The sequence below is a fragment of the Somniosus microcephalus genome, chromosome 8 (genome assembly GCF_052327205.1).
Source record: "Somniosus microcephalus isolate GS21.2 chromosome 8, FLI_Smic_1.0, whole genome shotgun sequence".
NCBI lineage: Eukaryota > Metazoa > Chordata > Chondrichthyes > Squaliformes > Somniosidae > Somniosus > Somniosus microcephalus.
This window is the reverse complement of record NC_140994.1, coordinates 211323988-211340004: the sequence shown is the minus strand read 5'-3', so window position 1 is coordinate 211340004 and position 16017 is coordinate 211323988. Positions and strand designations below refer to the sequence as shown.

At 47.5% G+C, this 16017-nt stretch overlaps 1 protein-coding gene across 3 annotated transcripts in view; it reads left to right on the top strand.

Annotated features, from left to right (window-relative positions):
• The window catches only part of jade2 (jade family PHD finger 2), a 216362-nt gene that overhangs the window by 100662 nt on the left and 99683 nt on the right, over nt 1-16017 (top strand). For all 3 annotated transcript variants that reach the window (XM_085995671.1, XM_085995673.1, XM_085995672.1), the window contains exon 7: nt 12323-12513. In XM_085995671.1, coding sequence (XP_085851797.1) covers nt 12323-12513 — 191 coding nt within the window. The remainder of the gene's footprint in view (nt 1-12322; nt 12514-16017) is intronic.

Genomic DNA, 16017 nt, shown 5'->3' with positions numbered 1-16017 from the left:
GGTCCAAAGAGACTTGGGGTCCAGGTATATAGATCATTAAAATGTCATGAACAGGTACAGAAAATAATCAAAAAAGCTAATGGAATGCTGGCCTTTCTATCTAGAGGACTAGAATACAAGGGGGTAGAAGGTATGCTACAGCTATACAAAACCCTGGTTAGACCACACTTGGAGTACTGTGAGCAGTTCTGGGCGCCGCACCTTGGGAATAATATATTGACCTTGGAGGGAGTGCAGCGTAGAATTACTAGAATGATACCTGGACTCCGAGGGTTAAATCACAAAGAGAGATTACACATACTAGGATTGTATTCCCTGCAATTTAGAAGGTTATGGGGTGATTTGATCAAAGTTATCAAGATATTAAGGGGAGCTGATAGAGTAGATAGAGAGAAACTATTTTTGCTGGTTGGGGAGTCTAGGACTAGGAGCTTAGCGCCAGGCCTTTTAGGAGTGAAGTTAGGAAATGCCTCTACACTGATAGAGGTGTTCAAAATCATGAGGGGTCTGGACAGAGTAGATAGAGAAAAACTGTTCCCATTGGCAGAAGGTTCGCGAACCAGAGGACACAGATTTAAGGTGATCGGCAGAGGAACCAAAGGCGACATGAGGAAAACTTTTTTACGCAGCGAGTGGTTAGGATCTGGAATGCAATGCCTGAAATGGTGATGGAGGCAGATTCAATCGTGGCTTTCAAAAGGGAATTGGATAAGTACCTGAAGGAAAAAAAATTGCCGGGCTATGGGGAAAGGGCGGGGGAGTAGGACTAGCTGAAGTACTCTTGCAGAGAGCCGGCACGGGCTTGACGGACCAAATGGCCTCCTTCTGTGCTGTAACCATTCTATGATTCGACACGCAAAGGGTAGTAGAAGTTTGGAACTCTCTTCCGCAAACAGCAATTGATGCTAGGTCAATTGTTAATTTTAAATCTGAGATTGATAGATTTTTGTTAACCAGAGATATTAAGGGATACGAGGCAAAGGTGGGCATATGGAGTTAGGTCACAGATCAGCCATGATCTCACTGAATGGCAGAACAGGCTTGAGGTGCTAAATGGCCTACTCCTGTTCCTATGTACCAACATCATAGCAAGGCATGTATTAGCACGTGACGTTTATTACAAGGGTAAGTTTTTGATAGGATTAAATGTTTTTTCCTATTGCATTTCCGTAGGTGTGCTGATGACTAGCAAATTATAGGGCCTGAAGATACAGTGCTTTACACCTAAGTACACAGTGATACTCACACCACCTATAGCAACCGCCAGCCCAGGATTATCTACTCTGGGGATTCTGAGTTAGTTAGAGCAGGGAACACCAGATGCAACACACAGTATGATTGAGAAGGAGCAAGTGCAGATGGCAGCAGAGGAGCAGGAATGAGTAGGCCAGAGGGCCGACTCAAGGCCCCCCATAGATTCTGAGTTCTGGGACTGATGCCATCTGTGTACAAGAGAATGCTACTCTCTGAGCACTGTCAATTCATCAAGTCCTTTGAAGGTGTGCTAAGCACCCTGCAAGCAGTGACCAACAGTAATGAGGAGTTCACTATCAGTATCCATTCTATGGTGTTTGACCGCTTCATAGAACTGCAGCACACCCTGAAGATTGAGGCCCCTCCAGAGCCATCTGCAGCCGAGCCCCCTTTAACAGAACCTGCTGAGGTAGTTCCCTACAGCAGAGGCACAATAGTAGTAGGCACAGATGAAGGAGTTGTCTTTCAGAGTGACTGTGCACTCATGCCAATCAGCTATTCGACTCAAATGAAAGGGAGCACATCCAGTCAGTCACCGCAGTAGCAGGCGTGGCACCTGCAGTTGTCGGACCATTATACGACCCAGCAGGTGAAGTTACATAGCTACCACCAACCTAAGAATCACTCAGACATCCAGTAGCCAGCCACCTCTTCTTCCCCACAAAGGTAACAACTAGAAGGAGCACTAAATTAGGCAATATGGGTACAATCTACATGCAGTCGCAAAGGGAAACACTAGAGTAAGAGACGTTGACAACACACCAACTCTGTTGCACTAATAAATCTTTGGAATTGGGTTTGGACCATGTGCAGAGACATGAGGGTCACGGACTCCTGCAGCATGAGCCTCTTGAGCCCCCAGTGCTGCCTGGCTGGAAAATATTGGGCAAAATGTGCTCTTGACCCTGAATTTTCTGACACATGCACACACCACTAGCACATTAGAGTGAAAAATCCCCCTTTTAGTTTCCATTTAATGTACTCCATCTGTGCTACATTTCTATTTGGTAGCAACTGTCATTACCAGGTGGAGACCTGTCATTGCCATTTTCCACACCCACCAGTTGCTGTCTTATATCAATCAATCAATCAATCAACTTTATTGTCATTGTTAGTGCACAAGTGCAGTACAACGAAATGTAGGCTTGCGGCTCCCGAGAGTGTACATTTAGATTAAGACATTTAAACATTCAACATTCATTTGGCTTGTAATACATTAACATAAACATAATAAAGTGCATTGGCAGATGTGCAGGCTTTAGAGTTTATTTGTGGAGTTCAGTAGGATGACAGCCCTGGGAAAGAAGCTGTTCCTAAATCTGGTCGTTCGGGTGCGAATGCATCTGTAGCGTCTCCCAGATGGCAGGAGGGCGAACAGACTGTGGCTGGGGTGGGTAGGGTCTTTGATGATGGTCCGTGACCTCCGTAAACAGCGTTTCTGGTATATGTGCTCTATGGTCGGTAGCTGGGTGCCGGTAATGCGTTGGGCAGTTTTGACTACCCGCTGCAGGGCTACCCTTCTGCCCCACATTTACTAAGGAAATTTGGGCCCTTATATATGTCGAATAATGGATATCTAATTGCAGATTCTCACCTGCATATCCATTATTATGCTATTAGGTAGATTGAATATAAATGTGAAGTTATCCACTTTGGTAGGAAACATAGAAAAGTAAAATATTTTTTAAATGGTGTGGTAAACCACGTTCACTATCGTTAGCACTGTTCACCACTGTTCGTTATAACTGTATCACTGACCACTATTGTATCACGGTACGAGGTCGCCTCTTGCCACACTGCTATACCTGGGATGACCACTGCCGACTCCGCCTTGGCTCCACCCACCAGGCCAGGTATAAAGGTGAGCGACTGGCTGGTATTCCTCCTGCTTGGATCGGATCACCCACGAGAGTGGGCTGTTATTTAGTCAATAAAAACCTTTAGTCACCTTCGTAACTCTTCGCCTTTTATTGGAGGAATTGATAGGTATATCAATTTTATTGACTAAATTTAATGATGTCCGACAACGAGTCACAACCGGCGGAGGAGCCACCAGCGCAGCTCCCAGGAGCACAGCCACACCAGCCAGCTTGGCTGCGAGCCCTCAGACCGCCGTACCTGGACCTGAACCCACGAGCAGCAAACTCAGCCGCAGACTTTAAACACTGGCTGGTCTGCTTCGAATCATACCTGAGAGAATCCAGCGTCCCTCAGGCATCCAAACTAAGTGTCCTGCAGGCACAACTGAGCCCGAGAGTATACACTCTCATCGAGGACATGACTACCTACGAGACCGCCATCAACCTGCTGAAACAGAAGTACCGGACCCCGGTAAACTACATGTACGCTAGGCACCTCCTAAGATCACGGCCGCAACAGCCAGGAGAATCAGTAGCCGAATTCTCACAGGCGCTATATGCACTCGCCAGGAACTGTGACTTTAAATCGGTGTCGGCAGCCGAAAATACTGAAGATAATATCCGCGACGCATTCCTGAAAGGCCTACGGTCCGAGTACTCACGGCAAAGACTGCTGGAAGCTAAAGACCTCAGCATGGAAAAAGCTGAAGCCCTCGCTATCTCCCTGGAAGTGGCCCACCAAGATCAGGAAGCATTCACCAGGTACTGCTCGCGACCCTGGGACTCGGGCCCGACCCCTACCACAGCACCCTTCCCAGCGCCGCCCCCGGGACCTACCTCTGCGTCGGCGTCCCGGACCCGACCGGCCCCGCCACCCCCGGCACCGGCCCCGACATCGGGCATCCGCGATCGGGCCGCCGGCTGTTTTTTTTGTGGCCAGGAGAAGCACCCGAGGTCGCGCTGCCCAGCCAAGAACTCCATATGTAGAACCTGCCTGAAGAAAGGCCACTTCTCCAAGGCCTGCAGGAGCGGATCCTCAGAGGCCAGCAGTGCCGCATGCGAACTATGGGGGCGGCCATCTTCGTTTAGGGCAACTGAGGCCAGCATCCCCACACATGAGTCATGGGGGCGGCCATCTTTGTTTAGGGCAACTGAGGCCAGCATCCCCACACATGAGTCATGGGGGCGGCCATCTTTGATTAAGGCAACCGACCCCAATAGTGCCTCATGGGGCCCTACCTCGTGGGAGACGCCATTTTACTCACCACGCCCGACCGCCTCGCCCGCAGATGACAACGACTCGCTCAGCTACACACTAGCTTCCGTCACCCTGGACCAAGCCCGCCCGCACCATCTGTCCAAGTCAATGATGGACATCAAAGTGAACGGCCACGCCACGACCTGCCTGTTCGACAGCGGAAGCACGGAGAGCTTCATCCACCCAGACACGGTGAGCCACTACTCCCTCTCTGTCCTACCAACGCGCAGCCGAATCTCGATGGCATCGAGGTCCCACGCCACGGACATCAGCGGCTACTGTGTCGTGACCCTGTCGGTTAAGGGCACGGAGTATAAAAACTTTAAACTCCTCGTCCTCCCCCATCTCTGCGCTGCCGTCCTACTAGGGCTGGACTTCCAATCCCACCTCCAAAGCGTAACCCTAGCATACGGTGGACCCCTCCCCCCACTCACAGTCAACAACCAGCAAACGTTAAACCGCCCACCGCGTAACACCTGCAGCCTCTCCACCCTCAAGGTCCCGCCACCCTCTCTGTTTGCTAACCTTACCCCTGACTGCAAACCCGTCGCTACCAAAAGCAGGCGGTATAGCGCCGGGGACAGAGCCTTCATTAGCTCTGAGGTGCGGCGCCTCCTGAAAGAGGGCATTATCGAGGGGAGCAGCAGCCCCTGGCGTGCCCAGGTCGTAGTCGTAAAGACCGGCGATAAAAACCGCCTGGTCATCGACTACAGCCAGACCATAAACAGATATACCCAGCTGGACGCATACCCCCTCCCCCGCATATCTGACATGGTCAATCAGATTGCACAGTATAAAGTATTCTCGACCATCGACCTGAAGTCGGCCTACCACCAACTCCCTATCCACCCTGAGGACCGCCAGTATACCGCCTTCGAGGCGAATGGGCGCCTATACCACTTCCTTAGGGTCCCCTTCGGTGTCACTAATGGGGTCTCGGTCTTCCAAAGGGAGATGGACCAGATGGTTGACCAGAACGAACTGCAGGCTACATTCCCCTACCTAGATAACGTCACTATCTGCGGCCGCGACCAGCAGGAACATGACGCGAATCTGGAGAAATTCCTCCGTACGGCCCAACGGCTGAACCTCACCTACAATAAGGAGAAATGCGTGTTTAACACCACGCGCCTTGCCATCCTCGGCTGCGTAGTGGAGAACGGAATCATCGGCCCCGACCCAGAAAGAATGCGCCCCCTCATGGAGCTACCCCTCCCCCACTGCCCTAAAGCACTTAGGAGAACCCTGGGGCTTTTCGCCTACTATGCCCAATGGGTACCCAATTACGCGGACAAAGCCAGACCCCTCCTGAAAGCCACTTCCTTCCCCCTCACGGAGGAGGCGTGCACGGCCTTCTCCCTCATTAAGGGAGACATAGCCAAGGCCACGATGCACGCAGTGGACGAGTCCATCCCCTTTCAGGTGGAGAGCGACGCCTCCGACTTCGCCTTAGCCGCCACCCTAAACCAGGAGGGGAGGCCAGTGGCCTTCTTCTCAAGGACCCTACAGGGCCCCGAGATCCGACATTCGTCGGTCGAGAAAGAGGCCCAGGCGATCGTGGAGGCAGTACGGCGCTGGAGGCACTACCTGGCAGGCAAACGATTTACCCTCCTCACCGACCAGCGTTCGGTGGCTTTCATGTTTAATAACAAGCTGAAGGGCAAAATCAAGAATGACAAGATTTTGAGATGGAGAATCGAGCTCTCCACCTACGATTATGAGATCTTGTACCGGCCAGGCAAGCTGAACGAATCCCCTGATGCCCTTTCACGAATGACATGCGCCAGCGCGCATATCGATAGGCTTCAGACCCTCCACGACCAGCTCTGCCACCCCGGAGTCACCAGACTCTACCATTTCATTAAGGCCCGCAACCTGACCTACTCCATCGAGGAGGTCAGGACCATGACCAGGAACTGCCAGACCTGTGCGGAGTGCAAACCGCACTTCTATAGGCCGGACCGAGCAAGCCTGATCAAGGCCACCCGCCCCTTCGAGCGCCTGAGCATCGACTTTAAGGGGCCCCTCCCGTCCTCTGACCGTAATGTGTACTTCCTCAACATCGTTGATGAGTACTCCCGTTTCCCCTTTGCCTTCCCCTGCCCCGACATGACCAGTAGCACGGTCATTAAGTGCCTGAATGCCCTCTTCGCCTTGTTCGGGTTCCCGAACTATATACACAGCGACCGGGGCTCCTCCTTCATGAGTGAGGAACTCCGGCAATACCTCCTAGAGAGAGGTATTGCAGCAAGCAGGACCACCAGCTACAACCCCAGAGGTAACGGTCAGGTGGAAAGAGAGAACGCGACGGTATGGAAGGCCGTCCTCTTAGCCTTAAAGTCTAAGGGCCTCCCAACCTCCCGCTGGCAAGAAGTCCTCCCGACAGCGCTGCACTCCATCCGGTCATTACTTTGCACGGCCACTAACACCACCCCCCATGAACGAATGTTCGTTTTCCCCAGGAAGTCGACTACGGGAACCACTCTACCAACCTGGCTGACCGCCCCGGGGCCGGTCTGGCTGCGGAAACACGTGAGGACCCATAAAACGGACCCCCTGGTCGAGAGGGTGAACCTCCTGCACGCCAACCCCCAGTACGCCTACGTGGCGTACCCAGACGGGCGGGAGGACACTGTCTCCCTACGAGACCTCGCACCCTCAGCCGATCCGGAAACACCGCCACCACCCCCCCAACCTCAGTCCAGGTAGACGGCATGCCGGAACCCCACGAGCCCTCGCCGACCACGCAAACACCAGCATCAACACCGGATAAGGCACCAGCACCGGATAAGGCAACACCACCGCTGCGGCGATCGGAGAGGCTTACGAAGCCTCCGGACAGACTGACCTACCAGAATTGGTAGTACACTTCACCCCGCCGGACTTAATTCTAAACAAGGGGTGAATGTGGTAAACCACGTTCACTATCGTTAGCACTGTTCACCACTGTTCGTTATAACTGTATCACTGACCACTATTGTATCACGGTACGAGGTCGCCTCTTGCCACACTGCTATACCTGGGATGACCACTGCCGACTCCGCCTTGGCTCCACCCACCAGGCCAGGTATAAAGGTGAGCGACTGGCTGGTATTCCTCCTGCTTGGATCGGATCACCCACGAGAGTGGGCTGTTATTTAGTCAATAAAAACCTTTAGTCACCTTCGTAACTCTTCGCCTTTTATTGGAGGAATTGATAGGTATATCAAATGGTGAGAGTTTGGGAAATGTTGGTGTTCAGAGGGACCTGGTGCCCTTTTCCAGGAATCACAGAAAGTTAACATGCAGGTACAGCAAGCAATTAGGAAAGCAAATGGTATGTTAGCCTTTATTACAAGAGGATTGGAGTATAAGAGTAAAGACGTCTTACTACAATTATATAGGGCCCTGGTGAGACCATACCTGGAGTACCATGTACAGTTTTGGTCTCCTTACCTAAGGAAGGATATACTTGGAACAAAAGTTCACCAGACTGATTCCTGGGATGAGGGGGATTGTCCTATGAGGACAGATTGAGTAGACTAGGCCTATATTCCCTCGAGTTTAGACGAATGAGAGGTGATCTCATTGAAACATACAAAATTCTTAAGAGGCTTGACAGGGTAGATGCAGGGAGGATGTTTACCCTTGCTGGGGAATCCAGAACCAGGGGTCACAGTCTCAGAATAAGGGGTCGGCCATTTAGCACTGAGATGAGGAGAGATTTCTTCACTCAAGGGGTTGTGAATCTTTGGAATTCTCTACCCCAGATGGCTGTGGATGCTCTGTTGTTGAGTATATTCAAGACAGAGATCAATAGATTATTGAATTCTAAGGGAACCAAGGTATAGTGCGGGAAGGTGGAGTTGAGGTAGAAGATCAGCCATGATCTTATTGAATGGCGGAGCAGGCTCGAAGGGCTGAATAGCCTACTCCTGCTCCTATTTCTTATGTTCTTATATAAATCAAGTGTTCCATCTTCATGCTAACCACCCCAGGACAAGGTGGAGGGTGGGCAGCCTTTCCCCAAGCTTTCGCCTGTACACGCTACTGGTAGATGTGAATTTATTTCATTAAACTCTCTGGAGCTTCACAGACAAAACCGCCTGGGGATTAAACACATGGCAGGGACACTGTTGGCTATCAGGGCAAGCAATCGGAGTGTCGTGGATACAGAAGGAAATGGTATCAGTGGCAGGAAGTCTCAGAGTTCCTCCTGAATGACTGACATTTACATGATGTTCCTGGAATGCCACATCTCAACTCTAACCAATAAAATATACATATACTTAGGGGGAGGGATGTTAATTTTATTCCCGTTCTGGGTCCATAGTTAATTTTTCACCCTTTTCCCCAATGTAATTTTATATTTTTCTAATTAAAATTGTTCTCCAGTTACAATAATTGCAATGCATAAAGTGTTAGATGACAGTATATAGTGGGAGCATACAAGCATTTTGTCTTTGTGAACAACATAGGTACATACAGGAAACTTTCGATTAACCGGCCCCTAAATAACCGGAAATGTCGGTTAACCGGCAAAATTCAGGAGTAGGTTCAGGTAACTTTTATTACTTTTTTTACTCCATTTGTTGCTGTGCAAGGGTGTAGCTGCAGCTGTTGCTAAGCTACAGAGACGCTTGCAATTTGTGCCGATTGTTCTGAAGCTGTGCAACAGGGTTTGTTGCTTTATACGGAGCTCTCAGCTCCGTATCTTTTACTATAGCGTTCGGTTATCCGGAATTTTTGATGAACCGGCACCACGTCGGTCCCATCCGTGCCGGATAAAAGAAAGTTTCCTGTATATGTGATCCAAGGCTCTATAATAAAGTTCCAATGAAGTTGCATATATCTCAAGTTGCTGATACTAACAGATATGGGTGCTCTGATTTAGGATTTATCCATTAATGAAGCAACAGCGCTAAGAACAGCCCTTCTCCAAACATCATCCCCACAAATTTCAAAACAGGCCAAACCAGTGAATAAGAAATAATTGTTAATAGGACTAAGCTTCTTTGGTCTTGAGGGCCGAATGTGGCCAACGGGCTACAGTTTAGATATCCCTGATATACAATATACAAGATGCAGTTTATATGGTGCAGGGTGGCAGGAATTAAGCATTATATTGTGCCTTAGCAAGTGGATGACCATGTCAACTGATTTTGGGAGCTGTTGTAGGGTTATGATGTACTGCTAAGCCGTCATCCGATGGCTTTTTTAGTTGTACCATCATTTTCCAACACATTTGGGTGGCGTGTGTTTCTGGGTGGTACCAAAGTTACCTGGATAATGTTGGCAGAGACCACGAACAGGGACCACGTGTTAAATTTCTCCTGGTTCAGCTTCAGGAAACACATGATTTTCTCAGAAAGAGGTAGAGGAGGCAGTGTGGTGGCTCTGGTTCAGTTGCGTATTTAGTGATCTCTTTGATGTCATGAAGTACCTTATATAAATAGGCCTGGATTTTTGGTCATACCCAAAAGATATGCAAGGTTGCACCCTCTCCACTGCAACCTCTACAGCATTGCTGTGAATCCAGGGTTCCAGCTGTGCAGATGAATAAGGATGTGATATGTTTATAGGTTAAGCTGCCCTTGTTTTAATTTATTGCAAGTAATATAATTCTTCATAATTTTAGTGTCTATTCTCAAAACCCCAGAATCTAAACTAAACTTCTCCACGTGCCTTTGGGAGGAATGGAGTTCTTTGTCATACAGGAGCTATTTTGTAGGCTTCCAAATTTTAATTGCTCATTTTGTTTTCTGAAGGAGGGAACTTGTCTTTAAGATGTTCCAAACATGTGACTCCTAGCTCTCCTATTGAGGACTAGTCTCCAGGCCACAATTCTTACTTTAGCTTCCCAAGGAGCTGATATTATCTATCACAGTTGAGGATAAACTTCTGCTGACCTTCCCTCCATCACCTGTAACACAAACCAAAGAAGTGGAATACCAGATATTACAAAAATTCACAAACTTATTGATGAGCTTAGCCAGTTCCCTTCTTGAACATTGGCTCTTCGAAACCGGGATGGATAGCAGTAGTGAATTGATGGGCATAACCAACGACAACTTGCATTCACACAGCATCTTTAATGCAGCAAATGTCCCAAGGAGCTTCACAAAGGAGATGGTAATGGGACATTACCATAAAAAGCAAAAGGAGATGGTAATGGGACATTACCATAAAAAGCAAAAGGAGATGGTAATGGGACATTTCCATAAAAGCAAAAGGAGATGGTAACGGGACATTACCATACAAAGCAAAAGGAGATGGTAACGGGACATTACCATACAAAGCAAAAGGAGATGGTAACGGGACATTACCATACAAAGCAAAAGGAGATGTAATGGGACATTACCATACAGAGCAAAAGGAGATGGTAACGGGACATTACCATACAAAGCAAAAGGAGATGTAATGGGACATTACCATACAAAGCAAAAGGAGATGTAATGGGACATTACCATACAAAGCAAAAGGAGATGGTAACGGGACATTACCATACAAAGCAAAAGGAGATGGTAACGGGACATTACCATACAAAGCAAAAGGAGATGGTAACGGGACATTACCATACAAAGCAAAAGGAGATGTAATGGGACATTACCATACAAAGCAAAAGGAGATGGTAATGGGACATCTCCATACGAAGCAAAAGGAGATGTAATGGGACATTACCATACAAAGCAAAAGGAGATGTGATGGGACATTACCATACAGAGCAAAAGGAGATGTGATGGGACATTACCATACAGAGCAAAAGGAGATGGTAATGGGACATTACCATACAAAGCAAAAGGAGATGGTAGTGGGACATTACCATACAAAGCAAAAGGAGATGTAGTGGGACATTACCATACAGAGCAAAAGGAGATGGTAATGGGACATTACCATACAAAGCAAAAGGAGATGGTAATGGGACATCTCCATACGAAGCAAAAGGAGATGGTAATGGGACATTACATTACCATCTCCTTTTGCTTTGTACTATCATACCTTTTGTCATTTAATCACTCCTGACCTCCACCCTATCACAGACCTTCCCTCTTGTTCCTTCCTCCCCTTCCCCACCCCTGTATTTGCTTAAAATATGTTACATCTCTAACTTTTTCCAGTTCTGATGAAAGGTCATCGACCTGAAATGTTAACTCTGTTCCTCTCTCCACAGATGCTGCCTGACCTGCTGAGTATTTCCAGCATTTTCTGTTTTTATTTTCAGATTTCCAGCATCCCCAGTATTTTGCTTTTGTATTAGAGCTAGATGTTGTCAGCATACATGTGGAATGTCATTGGATAATGTTATTGAGGGGCAACAGGTAGACAAGGATGGAAACCTGGTATACTCTGGAGGTGACTGTGCAAGGGACTGAGGAGAAGATATTGCTGGCTAACCTCTGGCTACAACATGCAGTGGCACTACTTTCATCTTACTGGCAGGGAGATTGTGCAGTGTGTTGCTGAGTATTTTAGTGCAGTATGTATAAATGCGTCAAAATATACTGGGACCAGTGCTGTATTCAGACTGCTAATGTAGGATCTGATTGGGTAAGCAAGTTCTCTTGAAAGAATTCTGATCTGTTTAGTTACAAAAATGAACAGAGGAAGCAAGCACACCACCTCGCAGGAGTAAATAACTTGAGTTTTGCAGTAACCCAGTGAACTGGATGTTGATGGATGTCAGCATTATTATTAGCCTGGGGTATGCCTTCTAGGGGTGATACTGATCTGGCTGAAGCAGTCCCAGTGCTGTCGTTCCCTTCAGATGAAAGTAGTACCAGATTGTACATTAACAAACTGGTTCCCAAATCATTTGTATGTCAGTCACAATGGACCATTCTAATTACCACAGTTCGTGTTGGCCTTTTCCACATATAAGCATCAAGGAAAGACAAGGTTGGAATTGTGGCCTAGTGAGATTATTTGTGATAGAATGGCATTTAATTTTTGACCTCATTTGCTCTTTCTGTAGGGTTTTACCAGAATTTGAGAAAACACTTTTGGCTCCAAGAGAGCAAATGTTGGACACTCTAACTGGCTGTGAGTCTTCTGAGTCTGGCTACGTGGACATGAAGTTGCCTCCAAGGAGCACATTTCGCTATGACCTTGACGAGGTTGATGTCTACTGGTTGGAACTGGTGAATGGAGAATTTCAAGAAGCAGGTATTGTTTTTGCCTTTTCTAACCAGCGAGGTTGGTAGCTCAGTAGTACTCTTCCCCTGGTGCCGAGAGATATTCAAGCTTAATACTAATAGATTGGCACTCTGTTAGATTTCCTTCAGTTTTCTTGTTGGCTTTTCAGCCATCAATTTGCTGATGAGGTTCACAAGCTGCCATGGTTCTGCATTCGGGGATTCATTCTTTCTGCATGCAGCTCTCATGTTGAATGAGCTGGAAAACTCAACTTTGCTCTTGAGAGGAATCAGCTATAGATCTATCAAGTACATTGTGAAGACAAATCATTTGTAGGCACAGGCAGAACCATCCCAGTCTGTGATAAAAGTGAGAAGTCACACAACACCAGGTTATAGTCCAACAGTTTTATTTGAAATCACAAGCTTTCGGAGCGCTGCTCCTTCGTCAGGTGAAGTCTGACTTCACCTGACGAAGGAGCAGCGCTCCGAAAGCTTGTGATTTCAAATAAAGCTGTTGGACTATAACCTGGTGTTGTGTGACTTCTCACATTTGTCCACCCCAGTCCAACACCGGCATCTCCACATCATGTGATAAAAGTAGACAAATTAGATATTCTTTAAAAGAGAGTTCCTGTTTAAGGGTGAGCTAGTGCCATAATTGGAAACAAAATGGCATTATTGCTTCATCAATCATGCACAGGACTTTTTATTCTTAGGGGGAAAAATTGGGTTTATTTGCGTCTCTCGTTAGCACCCCCAGGGGGCGCTAACGGGGTGCAAATCCCCTAGCGTCCAGGTATGGCGCCGCTAACGCCTCCCGTGAAATTCAGTGGGAGGTTAACAGTGGCGGCGGCCTGTAGCGCCCCGCGGTGCTGCGCCGCCATCGATAACGTCATCACCATGCGCAGCGCCCTGGCCGCAAACTTCACTTGCGCCCCCTGACCTATCGCCGGACGATATGTCCGACAGGGTCAGGGGGGCGTTTTTGCAGCCGCGGCGGCGCTACTTAAAGGGCAGGTGTCGGGCGGCCATTTTTTTGGCCAACTGCCAGCACCTGCCCCCTTCCCCTTTTTTCTTCGGGGTGCCGGCCGCGATTACTCAGCCCGGCACTCCTCTTTTCACGACACCCCGCTCCCCGGTGGTCCAGCAGGGCCCCGGTGCACGTAGTGCTAGGCCCCTCCCCTTTAATCAGGGGAGGGAGGCCTGCAATGACGTGGTGCTACGTGCCGACGCGTATGGCGCGGTTGCATGTAGTGCTGCGATATTCAGTTGTAGCGCCCCAAGCAGGAGGGGGAGCTCTTCCCGTAGCACCCCGCCTGCTGCTTGGGGCACTACAACTGAATTTCAGGCGGAGGGGCGCTAATTTTTTCGCCCACTGACGTTAGTGCCCCAAAAGGGACGACACCAAATTTTTCCCCCTTACAGTTTTAATTACAAACACACATAAAGAAAAGAACGAAAGAACGACTTGCATTTATATAGCGCCTTTCACGACCACCGGGTGTCCCAAAGCGCTTTAGAGCCAATGAAGTACTTTTTGAAGTGTAGTCACTATAGTAATGTAGGAAATGTGGCAGCCAATTTGTGCACAGCAAGCTCCCACAAACAGCAATGTGATAATTACCAGATAATCTGCTTTTTTTTTAGTGATGTTGATTGAGGGAGAAATATTGGCTAGGACACCGGGGATAACTCTACTGCTCTTCTTCGAAATATTGCCATAGGATCTTTTACGTCCATCTGAGAGGGCAGACGGGGCCTCGGTTTAATGTCTCATCCAAAAGACAGCACCTCTGACAGTGCAGCACTCCCTCAGTACTACACTGGAGTGTCAGCCTAGATTTTTGTGCTCAAGTCCCTGGAGAGGGACTTGAACCACAACCTTCTAACTCTGAGGCGAGGGTGCTACCCACTGAGCCACAGCTGACACTAAAGTCTTTAAGAGAGCTGTGATTCTTTTTCCCATGCTCACATATGCAATAACACTAACACTGATACACAAAGAACACTCAAAAGAGTCAGCACCGTATGTACTTTTCCTGCCCCACTATAATATCTTATCCTTTACAGGGGTTATGCACAGTACAGAGGCCAGTTTTATATAGAGATGTAACATACACTTTCAAGAGACCAGTGAACTGTTACTGTACTTGTGATGCAATCCCCAGCTTTTAGGATTGAGTACTTGGATGATGAAAAAAAAATCTGAGAGTTTCTGATCATTTGAAATTCTGCTTTGGGGAGCAGAACCCATTGATAAAATATGGTTTGTTGCAGAAGTTGGATTGTCTTCATTGCACTGGAGCACTGTCTGAACTTCACATGCTCATCATTTAAAGAGATCCAATGTGTACAGGTTATCTTGATGCAAAACCTTTGAGTTTTGATGCTTGCTTGTTTTGTAACCTGCATGTAGGTGAGAATGGTGAAGGGTGTGATTTCTCTGCTAGTGATGAGCAGAAGGGGTGCTCCTGCTGGCATTAACTGGGTCTAAGAGTCACGGGACCTTCTATCTCCATCCAACACACTATAATATTGAAATTAGGAAAGGCCATTTGAAGAAAAACTCATTCTTGATTAGTTCCTGGGAAGTCCTTCTTTTGCACAATTATAGTCCAGCCCCTTTAAATAAAAACAACTTACTCTAACCTTGTCAGCACAGGTTTTCAAGGCTGCTGTTAATGTACATTGTGAACGAGAACAACATAATAATTGTCCTGCTCTATAAATACTATACAATGATTTTGGAACAAAACCTGAAGTGTCAGCTGCGTACAGGATGCGTCCATGTACTTGGGAATGTTTACATAATTACAGTGTCAAACTGTGTGGAGGAGGTGGAGATGGCTTGGATTTTCCAATCGGCAGTATTTTAACTACTGCGTTAACCTATGTAACATGGATGGGTTAACACTAATGCTAAAGTAAGGCAGTTCCGAAAATCTACGGTGGTGTATTTTCGCATGGTCCTTTTATCTTTAGGACCTGGGCTGCATCGCAGATCTGACAGATTATAATGAATGTCTATGCCAAATATAATGATTCTGGGTAAAATGAAGTTGGGCAGTTTTCCTAGTGGGTGCATATGCCCAGGATAGAACGACCCACAGTTCAGTACTAATTGGCATTAACTTGTTATTCCCATTCAAAGAAGCAAATATGATGGCTAGTGGGGGAAATTAATGGATCACACTGATGCAGTACAAATATGCTCAGTCAAGATTGTAAAGGAGCATTGTGAGGGCAAAACAGAGGACTTTCTCTGCAACTAGCGTGTGCTATACCCATCCTGAGAGTGCTTAATGCTGATAACTGGGTGCAAGTAGTGGAAAATGGTCCATTCCTTAAAATTCATCTACAAAAAAAAATCACCAAAACTTCTTAGCCGGAATAGTTTTTTTCGCCAGGTGTATTTAGTGCATTGGTATTAATGGGCTCTAGGAAAAAATTGCTCTTAGGGCAGTATGTTTAATCTAGAGTCATCTTTTGTTTCTTAACTTGTCCCATTACCATCTCCTTTTGCCTTGCACCA